Here is a 22976-nt window from a genome sequence, read left to right on the forward strand (position 1 = left end):
CATCTCCGTTAGTCTTGTAAACTTATGACAAAATGGCGGACTTGTTTTTATTTCAATAATACTGGATATTTTAGTGCTTGTACAAGGAACAATTGTTTTTGATCAAAGTGATGTGTTTAAAAAAATAAGCTATTTTTTATTTGGCAATTTTATTCCAAACCTCTGAGTCGATAGACAGCATGACCTGAGAAGTGTAAAGGATAAAAGGAGGGCCACTGGAATTATGCAATTGAGCGGACAATGCGATTTTTACATAATTATAGATTTGCTGCATTTACCACTTATTTCATCACCTGCTGCATAATCTGCAGATTTTACTAAAAAAATGTTTCTAGCTCATACGGTTCAAAAGTTACCATAAACGCAACAACACGTGTTGCTGTCCAGTGGAAGGCCCTTTGCAAAGCTGATTGGTCACTTTTCTGTTGCTGATTGCAATATTTGGGTGTTGAGATGAGACTAATGAGGTGCAGCCCATGCCCGGACAGTGGTAACAACTTTAAAAATGACAAAATTATGGAGCATAATTTCCCTTTTCTTGCCGCATAATTTCCTCAGCCTGCTGCATAATTTGGCCCTCTCCGGCCGCATAATTTCAGTGGCCCTGGATAAAAGTGCCGGCGAGGCAATATGTCTTCTCATTAAAAAGTGTGAAAGCGCATACCCAGTTATCACGTTTTTCTAAATCTAATAAGTAAAAGTCGTTTCTTTTCAAGTTCAACGTGTTTCAAGAGCTTGAAAAGGCAGCGAACAACTCTGTGGATACTGATCGAGTCGTCGCTGCTCTTGGATAACACAAGGAACGGCATGCCCTTGTTCCCTTGAACCTAGAACCGTATGAACGTGAATGCTGGATTAGCATCTATCAGTGGAATGTTGAGCTTGGCCGGGCTCTCTGAAGGTTGGGATGCAATACTGCGCTGGCCAGTTGCATGAATGTTGAAGTAACATCTGCATTCTCTGTGCTCAGAGGGGATTTACAAGATGTCCAGTGGTGTCCGGCGAGATATAAGCTATCACAATGGTGCAGCAAGTAAAATAAAATGAAGAGCCTTCTGCAGCGCTGCACAGCATTACAACGCAGAGACTTTTAGCCATTTAGAAATTCTGCACAACCATGGCTTATAGCGTGACGCCATGCCAACAAACCAACATATGTAGGCGATCACAGGGAATGCTTCTTCTCTATCTGCGTGAAAGCGATCGGTTTTGCACCATGATAGTCTTACCATAACATTAAAATTGTGTAAATGAAAACACGCCGCACGCTGCCTTATCAGTTAGTACCAACTTCACGAGGCCTATGCAACTTTCAACACAGTGGCTAGATTGTCGAATGTTTGGAAATAATCTTCAGCTTTTGGTCATTTTTTGTATTTTAATAGAACTTCGGTCCTTTTGGAACTGTTTGGCTGTGTTTGCAAAGACCCTGCTTCCTCCCATCCAGCCTGGCTGATCATGGCTAGACCACTGGAGCTTCTTGATTGTCATATGTACAATTAATTGGTTGTTGGCGTGCTACATCCCTTTTATATGTGATCTGATTGGCAAGGATCCTGTAAAAGGTACTCACATTCACACATAACGGAACAAACAACTTTGGCCCATATTTATACTCTGTTTGCGCCTGATTTGCATCATTTTTTTTTACGCAAATTCGCTGCAAACTTAACTCCATATTTATACTTTGGCGCTAGACCCATCCAACGCCAAAGTTATGGAGTTTGAGTCATTTTCTGTACGTGAAAACCTACCTTGCGCTAATGACATGCAAGGTAGGCGTTCGCGTGCAAAAAATGACTCTAAGGCATGTGCGCCTTATTTATCCTCCGGTGTCAAAATGGCGCACAGGAGGAGGCGGGCCTTAAAACAAGGTGCCCAGCCGGATTTGCGCTGTTTTTTAACGCCTGGGTCAGGGCAGGCGGTAAGGGACATGTGAGCTCATTTCCATGGTGGGAGACCTTGGAGGCAGTCCACAGGTGCCCTTCCCTGCACCCAGAGGCACCCCTGCCACCCTAGCCCACCCCTGGAGGACACCCATGGATGGGGGACCCATCCATGGTGAGTGCAGGTAAGTATATATATATTTTTTTTAAGTGGCATAGGGGGGCGTAACTTGGGTCCCCATGCATGCCACTGTGCCCAATGGCCATGCCCAGGGGACAAAAGTCCCCTGGGCATGGCCATTGGGCAGGGGGGCATGACTCCTGTCTTTGCTAAGACAGGAGTCATTTCCATGGGGGTTGTGTGTCAAAAACTGGTGCTAGTCAGGTTAGAGCCAATATTTTTGACTCTAATCTAACTTGCACTATTCTTTGGTGCACAACCCCCAGTCTTCCCTTCGCCTCCACTGCCCGGTTACCGTCATTTATTTTGACGCAAACCAGGCCGCAGCGCCAGCTAACGTAATTCCATTAATAAGGAGCCTGGCTGGCGCGTTGGAATGGCGTCAGCCGACGGTAAACTTTTTGACGCAAATCTGCCGTGGCGCTGATTTGCGTCAAAAAGTATAAATATGGGCCTTTATTCTTAGCTGACTTACTTCTAATGTATTCAAGATCTAGAATGTCCATTCTCATTTGGGATTGCAAATCCTTTAAGTGAAGTATGTTGTACGGTTTGATAATCAAGGCTGACACTAGGGTGTGATAATCATGGCTGACACAAGGGTCTGATAATCATAGCTGACACTAGATAATCATAGCTGACACTTGACTCACCCAAAACATGATTTTTAAAGGGCCCATATAAGGAAAAGTTAACAATCTTATGTCTTCAACAATGACCAACAAAACGACTTCTGAAATGTCCTTTTGTTTGATGATATCTGGTTGGGTTGTAAAATCTATAGATTGCACTGGCACATTGAAGAGAAAAAATGTGTCAAACAGCCAAACTTTCCAATTTGCCCCAGAAGCAGGTCGGTCTGTGTGAATACAACAGCATAAAAAGGTGTGGCAGTAGATACAAGCATGTTAATCTATGATTGGCTAGACGAACCGCAGGATTGGACCAAAGATTTTACCTGGAAAATGCTCAACAGTGACCTCTTAGTACCAAAATAAGGGGATACCAATCACAGAATAATGAAAGAACATTCCCTCAAAGTTGAACATGATATCACATCCGTGGAGTGATCTAATTTACACATATTCTTATTTATAGGAGTGCCTGCTTTTAGCTACTCGCCACCTTACATTGTCTAGCTTAGTAACCCATAGGGCTAAACTCCAAATTACTTGCAAAGGTCGGATAATCAACCAAAATACCTTTTTATGTTACTTTTATGACCGCTAAATGACAAATGTTTCACCACAACTTCACTGTTTGACAGTAAAAGAAGGTCTATGGTTGATAATATATTAATCCCTCTTTTTTTGGTTTGGTAGGAACTGCTTTGATATATCATTGTCCCAATAGCTACAAGAGACCATAGTGTTGGCATCCTTCAAGCCATAGCATATCTGTACACACTTATAATAATATATATATTTAGATATTTGAAAAATAAACATTTTCTTCTGTATAATATATAAAGCATTTCAGAAATAAAGTCTGTCTCCAGAATAAAAAAAGTGAGGCAAAAACGGTGCAAAACTGATTTTGTTCTGTTTGGTCTCTTAAAGAGCTTAACGTGTGATTGTACTTCACTAAAAGAAAGATAAGACAATGTTCTTTCATTTAGTTCCAGTGAGCTTGCAATCATGTGTTCAAACTCCCTTACGTTCCATGGCACTGCACCACTACCACACCAAAGGCTACAGTGTAATTTAGGTTACTTGTCCTAGAGAATCAATCAAACCATTTGTCCTGCTTGAAGAATCCCAGGAGCCCTCAGGACACAAACGTGGGTGACGGGGTGGTAACTGATGGCCCACTTCCTCAGGCAATATGTGTATGTACTTCTTTAACCACCACACTCACTAAAATATTGTAGAACAACATTGATGCAAGGTGGTTTAAAGCTATACTGTGGTTTCACTTTTCCATAAACCAGTCTTCATGCCGGTGGTGCTGTCTACACTGGTGAGGTTCATGTCATACTTGCTTCCTTTCAGGACGCCATTTTGATTGGCCATGTTGAGCGGATAGGAGCGTCGCTTGCTGTCACGCTCCATGCTGTTGGCCTGTCTGAGGTTGTCTCTGCTAGCACTCCGCCCTGATGACCTATCTATGTCCTGCGGCTGCTGTGGGTGCTGGCCACTGGTATCACTACCTTCGGAATGCGTCAGTGTTCCATCAGGGTCCCGGCTGGTTCCCCCAGTGCTGCCATTGTTCAGAGGACTGTTGTGGCTGCTCTGGTAGCTTTCTGAATGGCTGTTGTGGAGGCTGCCACTCTCACTGGAGGGAAGGTCTGATGATGGACCTCTCAGCACCTTCAACCTGTGGTGCTTCCCCTCGCGGTACTGTTTAGTTCTGCTTTTGTGGTTCCTGCGGGCATGTAAATTGTTTGTGTATCTGCTGGGAATGCTAGAACTTTTATTATTTAGTGGCTGTGGTTCTTCAATGCATGCAGACTTCTGTGGAGTGCTTTCTACTTGGTTCTGCACTATTTGGAGATTAGTCAGTTTGCAATGCCCCAGATTTGAGTGACTGCTGCTGCAGGGGGAAGAAGAGGACTTAACGGAGCTGGCCACTTCAGGGCTGCAACCAATGAAAACCTGTGAGGTGTCGTCCACAATAATACCTGGGTGCACATAACCTTGCATTGACGATGCATGCTTATAGTTAGAGCAGCAAGTTGACAGCACGTCAGGCCGCCGAGCACAGTGGTGGATGAAAACAAACAGCCCCAGGGCCACTGCCACCACACCGTAGAGACAACTGAACATGACACTGTAGTACCACGATTGTGACACAGCCAGTGCCCCGAAGATCCAAAGGGCAATATAGAGGCAATGAATGATCAGCAGGGCCCAGAATTGCACCTTCAGAGTGTGTACACTGTCCATATCCAGGTTCTGTGAGATTGGGCTCACTGAGATTGAACCCGAGTCAGACAAGGGGTTGCTGCCGCCACCACCACCACCACCACTCAGTCGTGTTGGAAGCTCGGTTTGATCCACTGTGTCTTTCTGCTCAGCTGGCCGGCGTCGGAGGGCAATCACTGTGCACAGGAAGTAGATCCAGGTGACTAGTAGAATCACTGCCGCCGGTGCATAGAAAGCAGCTAGGCTTGGCTGCCATACCAAACAGCTGTGGAAAGAAGACAGATTATAAGTGAGGAATTTGTTGCATCGGCCTAATGTAATCACAGGCCTTCTAACATAGGTCAGAATGACCAGAAGGCCAAGTACCTCCACTTAAGGTACTGTCCACAACTGGAAAACCATTATGAAGGGAACGACAAATTCTGGAACAATATTATCTATTAATGTTGAGCATGTGCAAATTACCAAGCATGCACCACAAACTGGTACATAAATAATTCACCGTAGTGAAATGGGATCCACTCCATTTTTCTGTCTCAAACTCCCATCTTTCTAAGTTCTATGTGTTAATTCCTCGCTCAGTACAGTTCATATTATTGACCTCTCGTGGGATTACAGTATGTACAGCTGTGCCCACAGGTTACGCATACAGACCATTACAGGGGGTCACCAAAAGCAGTCACAAATTGAGTACTGACGCCTTGCAATCAGTCTTTAATGAGGTGATGCTGCAAAATCTCTAGATTCAGGAGGTCACAGAAGCACCTGCCTCCCAAACATTAACTAGGCACATTGCTATTTGCGACCCCCTGTTATTTGCTACAAACACAGGGATGGTGGCCTGCAAGGAACAGCAGACCACCATCCCTGTGTTTTCATTCACAAATGGGAAACCTTTTTTCTGAGGTTTTTTATGTAATACGTTTCCTGTTTGAGAAGACTTTTTGGGAGCAAGCAAAGAAAGACCTCCTGCTCCCCCTGAGATCACCAAACACGGTTCCCAAAGGGCAAACTGTCCAGCAGAACTAAATACCCCTCTTCGAATCTGTTATTACCTCTTTTAAAGAATCAAAAACATTCCAAAGCTTAGTGGTTGCAATTGAAGTTGCAAACTATTGATACACCTCACTGTGAATCACAAATAGGAGCTACCCCTTTCACGCCACCCGCTTTCCAATCTGTAGTTCAGAATGAGTCGTTAAACTCACTTGGAATTCGGAAAGGTTTTACTCCATCATAAAATAGACTTAGTGCATGTCACACCACCTTTTTGCGGCTTAAAACCATTTGATTGTGTAAGTAAGTGTTGAGGTCCCCAAATTAGTTTTGGACGTCTGGGCAGTAGTCACCCGCAGAATGTAATTGTTCGTGGCCTCGCCAAAATTCTTTGTTTCTCATAAATACTGTGTAACACAGGCAACAATGCAGCAGGGCTATGCCCTAAATATGGAAAGATTTGCAGGGAGAGAGCAATATGTAAGTATTCTTGTAGAATGAAAAACTAACTACATACCCGCAGTGTGGTTACACATGTAGATGTCACAAGCCTAACTTCAGTGGTGCAGCTGGTTCAGTGGCACCAGAGGATGTAGAGTGGTAGGGGCCCCTCCATTCCTTGTGTCAGCTGCTATTTACCTAACAGGTCGCAACCTGAGACTTTTTTTTCTGAGGGCTGGGGCCTAGCTTTGTATGTTTCTTTAGAGGGCTATGAGGGGATGAAAACCGGCGAGATAGAGGGGGTCATTTTGACCCCGGCGGGCGGCGGTCGCCGCCCGCCTGGAGGGAACCGCCATATGGCCGCTCCGCGGTCGAAAGACCGCGGAGGCCATTCTGGCTTTCCCGCTGGGCTGGCGGGCGACCGCCAGAAGGCCGCCCGCCAGCCCAGCGGGAAACCCCTCCCCACGAGGAAGCCGGCTCCGAATGGAGCCGGCGGAGTGGGCATGTGCGACGGGTGCAGTTTGCACCCGTCGCGTATTTCAGTGTCTGCTAGGCAGACACTGAAATACACAGTGGGGCCCTCTTACGGGGGCCCCGCAGCACCCCCTACCGCCATCCTGTTCCTGGCGGGCGAACCGCCAGGAACAGGATGGCGGTAGGGGGTGTCAGAATCCCCCATGGCGGCGCAGCAAGCTGCGCTGCCATGGGGGATTCCAAGGGCAGCGGTAAACCGGCGGGAGACGGACGGTTTACCCTTTCTGGCCGCGGCAGAACCGCCGCGGTCAGAATGCCCTTTGGAGCACAGCCGGTCTGTCGGCGGTGCTCCCGTGGCCGGTGACCCTGGCGGTCACCGGCCGCCAGGGTCTGAATCAGGCCCATAGTGTACAAAAGTGAGATTGGAATGGGAGCAAATTGAAGGATGGAGAGATTTAATATTTAATGAGTGAGGAAAAGGGGAGAGTTTGGAGATACAAGGAAAAAAGAAAAGAGCAAGGGGTAAATGACGGGTGGATAAAAAGTGGGGGTGGCGTGAAATATTGAGAAAGGAGGGAAAAGAAGGGGAAGTAACTACTAAAAAGAGGACAGAATGGTAGGGGAGAAGAAGAGCAGAGAGATAGAAGTGAGAGATGGAGTGAGTGTGAGAGGTAGAAAGTAGCACGAGCCTAGGGGTCCAGGGAAGAGTGGTGAAACTGAAAGGTGTTAGATAACTAGATGCTGATGGATGAAGAGTTACAGAAGAGAATGGGGAAATTAGCAAAGAGAAAGGAACGAAGGGAGAAGAATAAACGTGATTAGACTGATGCAAGAGAAAAGAGACGTGAAGGGCTGTGTGCGGTGGAGGATAGGAACATCAGTGGAGAATGAAGAGAATCATGGAAAGCGGAGAGATGCAGGTGAGGATGTCAGAGAAAATTATGAGATACAAAAGAAGCAAGCGGAGGGCGGAGTAGAGATGTGTAAGGGAGTATCAATAGACATGAAGGAAGGGATGGTGAGAGGGACACCCAAGATGCATGAGAAAAGGGAGAGAGGGGATCAGCAGAGAATGGAAAGGGGAAGGGCAAAGTAAATAGATACAAAGGAACTGGGAAAGAGTGAGAGATGCATGTTCGGGTGATACAGAGAAAGGGGAAGAGAGAGAAAAGGGATGGATAAGGGAATGATGCACGCGCATGGGGATAGAAGAAGTACGGGGGACCCAGAAGCACGGCGTCAATTAGTGCAGCAGGTGCAGTGGAGCCAGTGCACAAAGGTGTGCAGTTCCCTGTGTACCCCAGTTTCGGTTGTTGTTTTCCCCTAACTATTGGGATCCGGGGTCCATTCTCCATACTTGCATTGGGGTCCATGCCTCACTTGCTACACCACTGGTGGGTGTCCCTTTAAGAATACACAAGGGACGAGAAGATTTGGGGCTAGGGCTCAGACGAAAGTGTAGTTAGGAGTGGGTGCTCTTCAGAGTGAGTTCACCAGCCAGGAAGAGGTAGAAGAGGGGGCTATGGAGGGGGATGTGCAGCGCTCTTTAAAACCTGTGGGCAAAATCAGCAATTTTCTCTTTGTTTTTGATACACAATAAAAGTGTATTTGTGAAAAAATGTTGAACGTGGCTGTGGGTGGTTTGCTTTTACTGTAAACAAGGTAAATTGAAGCTACTCAGTGTGTTTTGATAACTGTGGGTGTAAATTTGTGTGATCATGATGACAATTGTGTGAGGTGAGGCCGTTTACCATTGTATGAGCCTCTTGGCTCCACCATGATGTATGCACTAGTATCTCTACCTCTGCCTGTTCTCTAGTCACAACTGGACAGGTATCTTGCACTGCTATCCACGTATCAAGTTGTTTAAGTGAGTTGGTAATTCAGACTTCATCATCATACAATATTTTGCGTTCCTGCCAATCTGTGTTCTGAGCATCGAGGATACCTTACACTGTCCCAATAGAACTGTTCACCTCCACATTATTTACGCACCATTTGAAAGTGATATCATGAAAAAAGATATTGAAATTATTTTGTAGTTTTGAATGTATGCATGACCACCCATCTCATATTTTTATACTTGCTCTATCCACTGTTTTTGTGGCCATTCCTTCCAAACGCTTGTTTATTTACTGTGCATGCTTTGGAACTATTTGTGTGTGCTTATTTAGAACAACATACGAAAGAAACCTGCTCTGAACCTTTCTCCATTAACACGAGCCCCCGATTGTTCCAAATGAGTGTTATTCTCAGAATGTCAAATCCTGGTGAATGCCTTTCATGTAGAAAACGTTTTTTGCAGTCCCTTCTTTCAGGATCCTTTTCCCCTTTTTGAAACTCTGCATACCCACTGCTACCTCTTTTTCGTAGCCTTTGTCATGTTGTCCTTGTTTGTAAGGAGAACCTCCAACACACATCCCATTTCTTCTGTCATTCTCTCTTTCTCCTGCTTCCTACACCCGAGTCACTTAATCCTCATTCTCCTGCTACTATGTTTTTAGAAATAGTGCCTCTACCACTACCTACAAACCTAGCGCTTCCACTCTCACCAAACACCCTATAAGCTTTACCCTTGCTTATACTCTAAATGGCACTACTCCTGCTTCTGCTCTAGTATCCCTAGCATCCACAACCACCTGTTCCCTAGAACCTTTTTCCCACCTGTACTCTGAACCTCTTCCACCAACCTAGACCCGAGTTTTTCCATCTCCCACCTTTATCCTCCTAGTAACTATATCCTTGATTATACCTATTATGACTTAGGCCCTCATTCCGCCGCCCGCCAGAATTCCCCCCTCCGAAATACCGCGCCGCGGTCAAAAGACCGCGGCGGGTATTACAAGTTTTCCCCTGGGCTGGCGGGCGGTTGCTGAAAAACCACCCGCCAGCCCAGGGGAAAACGACCTTCCCACGAGGATGCCGGCTCGTAATCGAGCCGGCGGAGTGGGAAGGTGCGACGGGTGCAGTGGCACCCGTCGCGTATTTCAGTGTCTGCAAGGCAGACACTGAAATACTTTGCGGGGCCCTCTTACGGGGGCCCCTGCCGTGCCCATGCCATTGGCATGGGCACGGCAGGGGCCCCCAGGGGCCCCGCGACCCCCCCTACCGCCATCCTCTTCATGGCGGCTTTCCCGCCATGAACAGGATGGCGGTAGGGGGGGGTCGGAATCCTCATGGCTGCGGAGCGCGCTCCGCAGCCATGGAGGATTCACACGAGCAGCGGAAAGTCGGCGGGAGACCGCTGACTTTCCGCTTCTGACCGCGGCTGAACCGCCGCGGTCAGAATGCTCGTTGGAGCACCGCCAGCCTGTTGGCGGTGCTCCCGTGGTCGGTGGCCCTGGCGGCCACCGGCCGCCATGGTCAGAATGACCCTCTTAGTCTGCCTATATCGTATAACCTCTGCCCCAGCACTGACTCCCCACCCCACACATACCCTACTGGCTCTCCCTCTTTCCATTATTCATGTTAATTTCTCTCTTTGCGTTTATTGTGTTGTTTTCTTTTCCATGCCTCATTTGTTTGCCTAATTTCTTCTTTTGCGGTGTCTTCTTTCCCTTACTTGAATGCATACGTCCTCAATTTCTTTTAGAAAAGCAGCTTCCTCCTGGCAAATTTAATTAAAATAAGTTGTCCACCCAGGGGGCATCAAGCACATGTCCTCCATGTTGTTTCTGTTCAAACTGAGGTAGTGCTGTGCTGTTAATGTGCACAGACAGCAGGAAAATGTGTGCGCTGATATCACTACCTCTCTAAGGTGGTTACCCCTTAAATTGTTATGTTATCAAATTCAATATATTTCTTCTACCCAAAGTCCTGCTGATTTGTTTTGAGTAAGTATGTACCACAAACCTAGCTATGATAGAAGCAGAAAACTTTACAAACACCTTGTGGAGGAAAAGACTCTAAAACTGGTAAAGTGTGTTGATGGGAAGTGGAAGAAATGGTGGATGGAATCCCTCTGGAGGACATTTCACATCAGTTCCATAAGGACGGTGAGAAGGGTTTGGAAATGCTGCTGCCTAGGAGCTATGATGGTGATGCACCTGTAAGGTGTAAGGTTGTTTTAAAAATGTATTTACGGTGGTATATTTGCAAATTCGCTGGTTTCACTTATTTCAGTGGTGCTCTGCTTTTGCAGTTTGTTCCTGAAATGGTTGATTGATGGCATTTGCCTTTATTTGTGAGGAATTGTTTTCTGCAAGTGCTGTAGAGAAAATATGAGTGTTGTATGCTTGGAGTCTCCTTGTAAATTGCACCAGAGCTGCTTGCAGATAGTCTTTAATTCATCTTGAGAGTTTTCACCAATTATTTATGTCCTTGACTTTATGGCCCTGAATTTTTGCAGGCTTGTCTTGTATATGCCCCATTGTGGTGTACCTTTGATGGATGCTAAAAAGCATCCACGCTGGCTGGTCCCAGGTTGGAGTCTCAAAGTATAGTGAGTTCATAGCTAAGAGTTGCTAATGGGACTATAAGTGTTACATGGACTCACTGTGTTGGGTGGGTGTGGCATGGTGGATGGAAAGTGGGATGAGTGGTGATCTGTGCAATTCAGAATTTGAAGTTTATAAATATGGAGAATGCAGTGGTGACCAATTCCAGAATGTTGCCTTTGTCATGTGTAAGATTGAAGGGTTGTTGGGTGAGGTCGGATGTGCTTAGAAATTATTTTTTATATTTTTATTGTTGGGTTCTGAAGAGCATTGTGCTTTCAAGTACATATTGTTTGAATAGTTAGGTAACGTGTGTGAGAAGACGAAGAAGTCATTATTAAAGGTTTTCTAACTCTTTATGGCCTGTAGACTAGGTGGATTAGGTGGAAGGTAGGCGCCTGGGAGGAAGAAAAGGGAGAAAGAGTTTGGCTAATGGAAATTCATTGTATTTGAAGGACCATGCTTCTTGGACAATGATCGGCCATGTTGCTTTCTGCATGTCTCCTAAATCTCTCCTTCTTTGGCATGCATATGATTAAAAAGAGTTCGCAGAGAAATGGCCCTTTAATCTGCAGCAGCATTGACCGCCCACTCAATACCAGCCTCTGATCACCCTTACTTTAACAGTAATAGTGATGAATATGTGGGAACAATAATATTGCTCAGCCACAGTATCTGAAGGACTTGTCCTTTTACATGTAGTCAAGCTGATTTATCTCACCCCATGCAAACAACGTCTTATATGAGCAATATTATCACATTAAATTATTGTTTTCTTCAGAGTAGCAATAGCATAGCCATAGTTTGTTGGAAATTAACAAAGGTGGGTTTGTGTTTTCATTATGTTGTAGAACACATTCAAGTGTATTCATATGCATGCTGAAATAAGTATGCTTTCCTACCAGCGTTGCTCTAGAAATGTCTTAAGGTTTGTATGGTCCTGTAGTATTTTTGTTACCTGGGCATCCTTCTTGGTTCTGACTTTCTCGTGATGTGGAGTTAAGGTTGTCTGAAGCTTTTCTATCTGTCAGTCCAGTGTATTTTTTACTTATGGTTCAGATTCGTTGATGGAATAAATAAGATGTGTCCCCGCTGAAAGGGATTGTTGTAGTGTGCTATGTTCTTGATCTGTGTAGCAGTTCTAAAGGGCTTTGCTGTTTACTTGATTCAACTGAGGTACATTGCGGTCCAAGCACAACCAGAGGAGGTGGTTCTTTTGTGCTACAAATTGTTCATAGAAGAACGTAATTTCCTTTCACAACTACAATGTCAAGTCTTTGAAGTTGTAAAAAGACATCCGGAGATCGAATCATGACTATTCTATCTCATGAAGTTAGGAAATGGGAATAAGAAATGGTTAACAGCACTTACTTGAGGAAACCCCAATACTGTGTGAAATAGAAAGAGTCTTGTTTATATACAGAGTCAAGCGGCTGGGTACCTGAGCGATCATTTCACTACACTAGTTCTACAACTTGTGAATTGGTCTAATATGAGGTGATTGTAAGACAGGGGTGTGCATTTGAAGTATCAAGGCAAATCTGGGAACCGTGACTGGTTGGTGCACCAAAGTTAAGAACGAACTGGGTAATAAATTTGATTATTTTCAATGTGTAAGATGCTTTGCTACAAGTAGATTACAATCTTGTGCTCTTCTGTTTAGAAAACATGAGTAGAAGCAGGTCAACACATTCTCATAAGGCGGGTGAACCGAAAGACAGGTCCGGCCCGGGACAATAGAGCAAGTGACTACATATAGAAAAGCCCCTGATGTCCGTCTTCGATGGGTTGACTATTGGGTACTGTCCCACAGATCATGGAATAACACTTGATTGTACCAAGCCCACCCATGTGGAATTTGTATGCTAGTTTTAAATGAGTGAATGAAAACACTTATTTCGTGTACAATGCGACGAGCATTTTTAGGTGCTGGGTTATTATTCAAGCAGCACCCACAGCATCACCTCAACATTATCAAAGCTTCCACTGGAATTTGCACTGCATATGTTGAGGTGTCATGAGGAAACACAACCGCCATTGCCACTTTTTGTTAAAAAGGGAAGCTGTGATGAACCTGGAAGTATACTTACTTGGAGTGATTCTCCCGAGGATTGTTGATGTTGACAGCTGCAGTAATGCCACAAATAATGAGGGGAATACCTCCGGCGATTAGGTAAAACCTGAAGACAAAATGCAGGAGAGAAGATCATTGTACCACATTATAAATACAAAGGATGCCTAGCGGAAGCTCTCTGCGGCTAATCTGTATGCCACCTTCAAGTGACAAAAATCAACCCAACCAAAACAAAAGGAGGTAGTGAAAGTGACAGCATGTCCTATTTCTCTGCATCCCAATAGCATCACATATAGAGGCATCACACAACCTTTGACCCCGATAAAAGACTTTGCAGGTACACTTTAGTGAACATTGTTTGGTAACAGATACATCTTCCAATCCAAATTCTAAAACCTGCCAAATGAAAACGTGTTCTTACCCTTTAAACATCAGGGCTGATTGCAAAATAGTTCACGTGTTGCAATCAGCAATGCAGGGATATAAACTTCTACTCCTAAATGATGCCTCTGAGACCAAATCTTCAGTGACTCTAACAGGACCTGCAGCTCTAAAGTAGATCTAGAGAGACTCCAGCCCTTCGGGTGACGTAGATTACAGACAGACCCAAAGACTAAGGGCCATATGTACGAACACATTTTCCCATTGACACAGAATGGGAAAAACCCTTTGATTCATCTGGCCCTAAATGTGCTGAGACCCAAAGACCAACGGCCTGATTTATGAAAAGTTAGCACCGCCTTTACATCATGTTTTGACTCAAATATATTTTTGTTAGTTAGCATCGCTTTTGCATCAAAACATGACGTAAAGGCAGTGCTAACTTTTCATAAATCAGACCCCAAATGTGCTTCTGCCTACCAGTGCTTGCAGACCAAAGGAGAGTTAGAGATACACCTGTCCCACCACAATATGTACAAAGCAATATCTGTAAAACCTCTTAGGTTACACCAAACTCAGACCAAGAGAGATGCCGGCACACTCCTTCCCTACAGCAAGCACAGACGTACAGAAATAGCTATGGATAGATTCAGAAAGAGAGGGGAGGAGTACTCTTATTGAACAGCAAGCTGGCCAAGAAAGAATGACAAACTCCTACTCTACAGCCTTTGTTGATAAAAAAGATACTGAGGATCTTCTGTCATACGGCTCACAAAGATGCAGGGAGCCAGAGGGCTTCTGTTCAACAGCCCACAAGGGCCATAACATTCACCTGCCATTGCTGTTCAGTGGGAGCCCCACACCCTTTTACACCTCCACAGAAAACAAGGAGATTTTAAGTAAGAAACTATAAAATAAACACACTACTGGTCACCAAACAAATTGTACTATTGCATTCCTTTTTAGTTATCTAAAGCCAAGCATGCAGATCTAATCACAACCGACTGGTCTTGTACACATTGGCAGCAACATCCCATTCACTTTGAAAGAACAGCAACACAGCCTTAGAACCTTCACAAGCGAACAGCTGAACTTCAAGTAACCACAACAACCAATCTAAAACTGGAATGTGGGAAAATCTAGCACCACCAAGCATGCCAGCACAACTATACTGACCTGTACACACTCGACTTTCGGAAGTCTAGATAGCACCATAATAACAGATCCTGAACACACTGCGTATTTCTGTATGCTTTACTCTAAAACACCTCATAAAACACCAACATACCAATGGAAAATCAAGCCAAGTCACCAGCAAGAGCCTCTGTGCACCAACACAAAACTCAAAACACAAAACCACAGCACCGAGACCGCCCTCATCGCATATACAGATGATATCAGGACCAGATTGGACATGGGCGAGACCGCCGCCCTCATCCTCCTAGACCTCTCCACAGCTTTTGACACCGTATGCCACCAAACCCTCCGCACACGCCTCTTCGATGCTGGAATTCGCCACAAAGCCCTGGACTGGCTCACCCCCTTCCTCTCCGAAAGAATCCAAAGAGTTCGCCTCCCTCCTTTCCGGTCTACATCCACCAAGACCATCTGTGGGGTCCCCCACCCTTTTCAATATCTACATGGCTCCTCTCGCCAACATCATACGCCGCCGACATCCAGATCATCATCTCCCTCACGAGGAACCCATCTACCGCCAAGAATAACCTATACGCCAGACTCCTCGCCATCCCCAACTGGATGACAGCAAGCCACCTCAAATTGAACTCAGATAAAACCGAGATCATCATCTTCGGCCCCAATAAGACAGCATGGAACGACTCTTGGTGGCCCACCACCCTTGGACCTCCCCAACTCCCACCACCCAAGCACGCAATCTTGGCATCATACCGGACTCATCTCTCTCCATGACTCAGCAAATCAACGCCATATCCTCCTCCTGCTTCAACACCCTTTGCATGCTACGCAAGACTTTCAAATGGATTCCTTTGGAAACAAGAACGGTGACTCATGCCCTCATAAGCAGCAGACTGTACTACAGCAATGCCCTCTATGCAGGGACCACAGCCAAGCTTCAGAGAAAACTCCAGCAAATCCAGAACGCAGCCGCACGTCTAATCCTCAACCTCCCCACCACAAACACATCTCCACCCACCTCAGATCCCTACACTGGCTGCCCATCAACAAAAGGATCATCTTCAAAATCCTGGTCCACACTCACAAAGCCCTCCACGACACCGGACCAGCCTACCTCAACGAACGAATCAACTTCCACAAACCAACTCGACAGCTCTGCTCCGCCAACCTCGCCCTCGCTACAGTCCCCCACATCCAACACACCACCTCCGGCGGGCGATCCTTGTCCCATCTCGCCGCCAAAACCTGGAACTCCCTCCCCACCAACCTACGCAAGACCCAGGACCTTCTAACCTTCAGAAAGCACCTAAAAACATGGCTTTTTGAGCAGAACCCCCCCCCCCACAAAGAAATGTGTTTGATTGATTGATTGATATATGATGAAAAACAGTGTATATACCAGAATATGAATATGCTAGAATACTAGACTGCACCACCTTTGTGGTGGCCTTCCTGTCATTCTGGGGTCAGCCTATCTTCTAACATAATATTTTATGTCCTGAATGACGTTACAGAAATATTTCCATTTCAAGTTCACGATAGAAACTCTACACCCAATGGAGCAATAGTTTTGCAATCAAAATCAAAGGAGAATTATGCCAGATGATATTTCTGCCCACAACATTCTGATATTCAACAAAACACTTCTTCAGTGGCGTGAATATGTATGCATGCACACTCACACACATACACAACACACACACACACACACACAAAATCATCAACACTGCTAAATGGCCAAGATTATCTACAATACCTTGGGTGCAGATGCACATATGTGGTTAAGTAGTCTGACATTTTTGTAAAAACTTGACTAACGCAGACAGACTTCTAAATAGAAGAGTTGCAATCACAATTCTGCACACATAACACTGACGATAAACGCTTCAATGTAAGATAACAGTACCAACCTGTACACATCTACGGCTAAGTTCAACTTGAACAATACCTCTACCACCCACCTACTATTATCTAGTTCACCAAAATTATAACAAACTGTACACAGCAACAGTTGGGCACTGCAACACGGGCAAAACAGGGTGAAAACATCTACAAAGAACCAGTCAATAAAACTAGAAAAAGTGTGCAAATGTACAAAGCAACGCTAATCACGTCCTTAATGGAAAGTCGACATCTGCACATTCACAGAGCCTCTGCACATCTATAAATGAGCAATTACACAGAATTATCATAACCTGTACACCCCCTAAAAATAAAATCTAAAAGATCCCAGATAGAAAAACACATAGCACAATCAATCGCTTTCACTTATGGCTGAAAACTTGAGCGTAAGAACCTGAAAATCCTCAACGTTAAAGAATCACACAATGATGTACGCATCAAAATCTAAATATTACAGCAGCACAGTCTGTAATGTCCTGTAAATATAAAAATAGACAAACATATGGCATGGCAACGAACCAAGCGCACACAGGCACATCCATGGAAGCACTCCTACTAAAGGCCACACCAGAGTAAAAATGCCTTGTGTGTAAGCATCATCATAATGCCTACTCCTCATCAAACGAGCAGAAACACAGCTCCTTACTTGTCACAAAACATACATTTATAAATTATACCCAACTGAGAAATCCGTTTTACAGGTACACCACATTTGCATCTAACTGGTGTAAAAATAATGCTTTTATATCAGTGTCTCGTCTTCCTCTTTGTTGTCATCCCTTGAACAACCTGTTACATCTCACAAGTTGAGCCACACTGCAGTGGAAGATAATGTAACATAAGGCATGGAATGTGCAGCTACCTTAGCATTGGTCTGTGTGCTGGCTGGGGAGGTTCCCCTTCTTGTGGTAGAAGTGGCTTGCGATTCATGTCTTTGTAGATGACTCGTGCCTTTACGCCCATCCACAGAAGTGTGGCAAGTGTAGAGTAATGCAGCACAGTGCCAACCTGCAGAGGTAAGACAATGTAAGGACACATCATTTGACCTTGAACATGGATACATCACCATACAACACTACCTCCAAAAGATCCATCAAGGTTACTTAGAAGGCTAGTCTAAAAAAGACCCTCCAAGGATTCCAAGTTGCCACTGATTTCTCCCTTAAACTGCTAAGCTATGGGGGCCGTTCAAACGCCTAATAGTAATGGCTCTGTCACATCCTCTACACCCACAATTATCTGTGCTTCCTGCTGCACTGTGTGTCATATGATCTAGGCCCTGGAAAAATGTCAGTCATGTCGGAATAATTTGCATAAAATGTAGCATTTCGTGTTATGCTTTGTATGCAAACGTTTGTAAAATTACATCATTATGCCACATGCTGTCACTGATGGCCGGTCAGGTAAAATAATCCTGTCACTGACCAACAGAACAACATCAACTATCAGAACGCGAGGAGCTATTGTTCCTGGCATTTGTGGTTTTTGTGTAATTTTTTTGTGTTAATTGTGCCCTTGTGTTAATTTAGTCACAAGAACGCAATTTGACCTAAGAAATATCTCAAACTTGCATATTTTTATTTGACTTAATTTTTCAGAAGTTTTGTATAATTACTTAAACCACAATTATGTAAATTTCGCACACCTGTTATATTATCCTTATGACTGTTCGTTCCCATTTTATTTTCCACAAATCCACCGACATTAGACCAAATTAGTACCCATTTCAGCAGCATGTAGTGAGATGGCAATAAATGAATGAGCATAAAGTCCCATCTTTTCTCGCGAGGTAGGTTTGATGCCAACTGTGGGCATCGTGGAATGCTAGCATTGCTGGGCCATCAGTTCTCTCAGTCAAGCATCAAGGAACATACCATTGAAGCTGTGTTGTTGCTAGGGGCAGATTGGTATTCATCCTCCTTTATCCTTTACCTTTATTGTTGTCAGCCTGTCTGGCCATAACAATTGCAAAATTACAGATAAAAAACATTTAAACACGGTAATTTAAAATTGGTGATAGAATATGCAATATATCTATAACATCTATGGTTAGTCATAGTTCACTTATGTTCAGACAGTCTTTGTGGCACAATGAATAACTGAAGATATTGCAGAATATGGCTACTACTGCTCATAACCTTCCCTTATCGCTCATAAGACAGTGGCTCTAGTTGTCCTAAAGCTTACATTCTACAAATCTGTCTAATCTACTTTGGCCCGGTCTGCAAGAGTTACTTTGTTGATAAGGAAGAGAAGTGACATCCCCAACCATCTCTCTGCTGTGCTCTGCTTACCCAGCTGTTCTAATGATCTGTGATCTTAATAGAATAAAAGTGATAAAAACTATACGTAATTTAAGGTACCCTGTTGCATCCCATTATGTGATAAGGAATAGGGCTGTGCATTGAAATGTAAGTGTTTGCTCATTTATATAGAGGCATGGGCCTGGAAAAGTAACGTGTTTTTTTTGCTAGTGTACATGCTCACATTACAGAAACCAAGAGCTCTTTGGAGAGGCACTGTATGCATGCCACCTGGAAGATGAGACACATAAAGAGCACCCCTCATGGGCCACTTCGAAGGAGACATCAAAGGTCCCTTGGCCTACCTCTCACGTGGAAGTATCCCTCGCTCAACCAAAACGAAAGTAGACATTCATATGGTGAGACTGTGGAAATGTAGCAATACCATAAACTAAACCTGCAACACGTTCCTTGAAGGTCCGAGACCGGGGCTTACCACCCCACGTAGATATATGTAGAACTGGACCGCACCACCTTCGTGGTGGCCTTCAGGTCATTCTGGGGTGAAGAGACAACCATGGAGTCACTCATGCGTTAATATGTTCTCACAGTCAAGGTGCCACAAGGTGCTTCTTCACTTTCTCCGCTACTGGTTCACATAGTGTCTGAAAGCCACTGGACACAGGGAAGTACATTAATTGATGTGGATGCACACAGTGTACACACCATTCTGTCACATGACACGAAGTCATCACACTCATTTCTGAGAAGCATCCTGAAAGGTCTCTAATATTGTTTTTTTTTTAGTAAAATACAGACTAGACTGAAAGAGGACGGGCCTTTAGAGACATTTAGAATGTTCCCTGCCCTGCCGCTGTCCTGAATGGCCTAGAGACCTGTGATACAGTCACTATCTGTACCTGCATATAGACTGCCTCTGCACTGGCGCCATTGCCCTTTTAAAAGCAAAGGCTTGTATGAAAAGCACAATTGTTCCCCATAGTCTAGTCTACCTCAAGCCCCCACATACAAACCACTATTGCTGTCACGTAATGATGAGTAAACATTGGTGTTCTGTCCAGCTGGGGCTGACATCTCTGAGGCACCTTGGTGATGTGGTGAAGATGCTGCAGGCTGGGCAATTGCATCTACAGAAGGCACTTACTGCTTGGCAGACAGCTAGGTAGTTGGTGAGAGTGATTCCCCCAGCAAACACTGCAGATGTCATGGCGATGTGGAAGCAGAGGTTGAGGACCATGTGCCAGCCTTTCCGAGAAATGTGGATGGTGCTAGAAAAAGAAAAAAATGCTTAGCATATCATGAAGATGAGTATGTGCTGTGAGGAGAAAGTTGGTGCTGTGTCACGCTCTAGTGCTTAGGCGGAGTCTTAGGCAGAATAGGCATAGAGTAAATTGGGAAGTTCTACCCACGAGGTGCTCCTGTGAACACACCTTAAAAAGCAAAGTCAGAGTTATAATTCAGAATGCAGGATGGCTCAACATGGAGTGGACTGGCCTCCACTGGTAGAGCAGCTTGTCACAACTCAGGTTTTGTGTATAGGAGACTAGTTCCATCTCAGACATAGTGAAATTTTAGATACATGATCACGCCAGAAAATATTTAAAGTACCCCTATATATTAGTACACTAAAGGAAGACAGCCAAGGGCCACTGTGTAGAGTCAGAAATAACAGAATTGTGAATGTGCTCACACTAATGAAGAGAAGACATGATGACTGGACATTGAACAACAATACGGGTAAAGAGCTTGGAAGAGCGAGAAGAAAGTGAACAAAATGTATTTGGATTAATTTGAACCGGCTTGAGGTGACAGGAGGAGCTGATGTTCCTGGAAGTACTGTAGTGCGGGAAAAGGTGGAATAGTCCCTGAGGATTCCAAAGCAGGCATTGAGGGATTTTCCTAAGGGGTTTTATCAGCAATCCACAACTAACAATATGAGAAGACACAAAGCTTTGGTCTGAGCACAGTGGGGGAATCTCAAAGGCAAGCTTGTAGTGGGACGCGAATGGCCTTGAGGAGAAGGTGAATGGCAATTCAGGTTCCTATATGACTGGATGGAAGGGTTGTTAGTATCACGTTTCTGGGAGATCCACTTACTGCATGAAGAAACACAATAACTGAGGGACAGTCTGGCCTAGAAGCAAATAAATTGAATTATTTCCAGCAGTACTTGATTTGTACCAGCGGTTGCAGGAGTGGATACTGGTGCCCATTTTTTGGGACTAGAGCTAAATGTTTATCACATCATCAGACTTTAGGCCAGAGCAAGAGAGAGAAAAATACAGAAAAGATGACAAATAAGAGAGAGAAAAAAAGGAAAACAGTGACATCAAGAAAAGGCAGGGAAAAAAGAACCTGCAAGAGTGAGTTACAGACACAGGATGTATTGGGTGGAGGAAGAAAGAGGCAGGGCAGGAATCAAGCCTAGTCAGACAGTTGTGTTCTGGAACCCCCTGCATTCGGCACTGCTGACTGCAGGCTCCGAAGAAAAACGTGACACCCCTGCACTTATGCAGTATTTATTTATTTGTGCAAATTAAGCACCGATCTCTAGACACACTGGATCCTGCGAATGTCCCCCTTTGATTTCAAATTGGCAAGAAAATCTTTTGAAAGTCCCTGGAGAGGACCGAGTTTTTCAAAGTCATAGCGCTACAGGGAAAATGGCCTGGTCTGTCCTAGCAATTTTTTATTATTTTTGAAGGAATAATTATTTTGAGCCGCTAAAACAAGAGTGGTGTCTATAAATACCAGTCTGTGATTGAAACAACACATTTCCAGCATTGTGTGCTTTTCGGTTTTGGTTGGGGATTTCTAAGCTTGCTCAGATACTACTAGGGAAGGAAAAGTAACACTGCTTGAGGTGTTGCCTCTGCTTGGAAATTATAGTTAAAACTCCTTTTTACTCAAGAGAGTGGTGGCGGGAGTTTTGTTTTGTGAGTGTTAAAGGGTAGGCAGAGTGGTGCTTGAAATTTAGTGCTGAAATTGCCAGACCCCATAACACCAGAGCTTTTAAAATTTTAAATTTTAAAATCACTATGTCTAACCTTGTGATGTCACCTCCCTCTGCTCTCTGCCTTAATATATGCACTTTTAGGACAGAATGCTACCAAGCCATGCAGGGTTTACACATGTCTTCTGATATGTCAAGAAGCCTTGGTAAAACACTCAGTCTAGTGGGCTCCAAGTCTTACCTGTGTTTGACGATATATAAGATAATGGTCGCAAATAAGCAGAGCAGCAATATGGCCGTGCAGGTGTAGATAACAGAGTGTGGCAACTCAGGAGTGCAGCGTGTCACATTGGAGAAGCTGTTCAATTCCTGTAGATCAGAATAAAGCAGAAATTAAGTAGAGGGTCAATAACAAGAAGCAATCCGGGCAGAAAACTACTGTCTAATGGGAGCCCTCTGAACAAGGTCATACCGCCTTCAATGAAAATATAGATTATCCAACAGAACTGAGCAACAGGATAGTATAGAATATACATTTTTGAATGTTACAAAAGAAAATTAGTTGGAGCAGGCACTCATTGAAACCGTATCCCAGGATAATATCACACAATCGAACCAACAATTTAAATATTACAGCACATTCTAAGCACTACACATTTTTCCCTTTAAAGAAAAAACAGAAAAGGATACTTAACATATAAGAAAGTGCAGTTAAATCCATAATTGTTGCCTGGCAAGAACTAAAACCAAATACATACATAATGTTTTTGTTTTGCAGTTTATCAGATTACTCCTAAACTTTTCATTAAATTACAGTCTTTCAGAATTATTTTTCAGGGAACAATTACCATTCTTTCACAACGTCATCTGCCTCCACTCTTCTGTTACATCTACTATCTTCCATCACATCCACAATGTGCAATTTTCCCTTAAACTGGCAATGAATTTATTACTTTTGGTGCTCTGGAT

At 44.3% G+C, this 22976-nt stretch overlaps 1 protein-coding gene across 1 annotated transcript in view; it reads right to left on the reverse strand.

The window, feature by feature from the left end:
* Positions 1 to 3326: 3326 nt before the first annotated feature.
* The window catches only part of ADGRA2 (adhesion G protein-coupled receptor A2), a 402513-nt gene continuing 382863 nt past the window's right edge, over positions 3327 to 22976 (reverse strand). Inside the window, exons 15-19 of the mRNA XM_069213453.1 lie at positions 22249 to 22376; positions 20199 to 20322; positions 17653 to 17798; positions 13369 to 13458; positions 3327 to 5196 (exon numbers count right to left, since the gene is read on the reverse strand). Of these exons, the coding sequence (XP_069069554.1) occupies positions 3966 to 5196; positions 13369 to 13458; positions 17653 to 17798; positions 20199 to 20322; positions 22249 to 22376 (1719 nt within the window). The 3' untranslated portion in view covers positions 3327 to 3965. The remainder of the gene's footprint in view (positions 5197 to 13368; positions 13459 to 17652; positions 17799 to 20198; positions 20323 to 22248; positions 22377 to 22976) is intronic.

This window comes from Pleurodeles waltl, chromosome 11 (assembly GCF_031143425.1).
Source record: "Pleurodeles waltl isolate 20211129_DDA chromosome 11, aPleWal1.hap1.20221129, whole genome shotgun sequence".
Lineage (NCBI taxonomy): Eukaryota > Metazoa > Chordata > Amphibia > Caudata > Salamandridae > Pleurodeles > Pleurodeles waltl.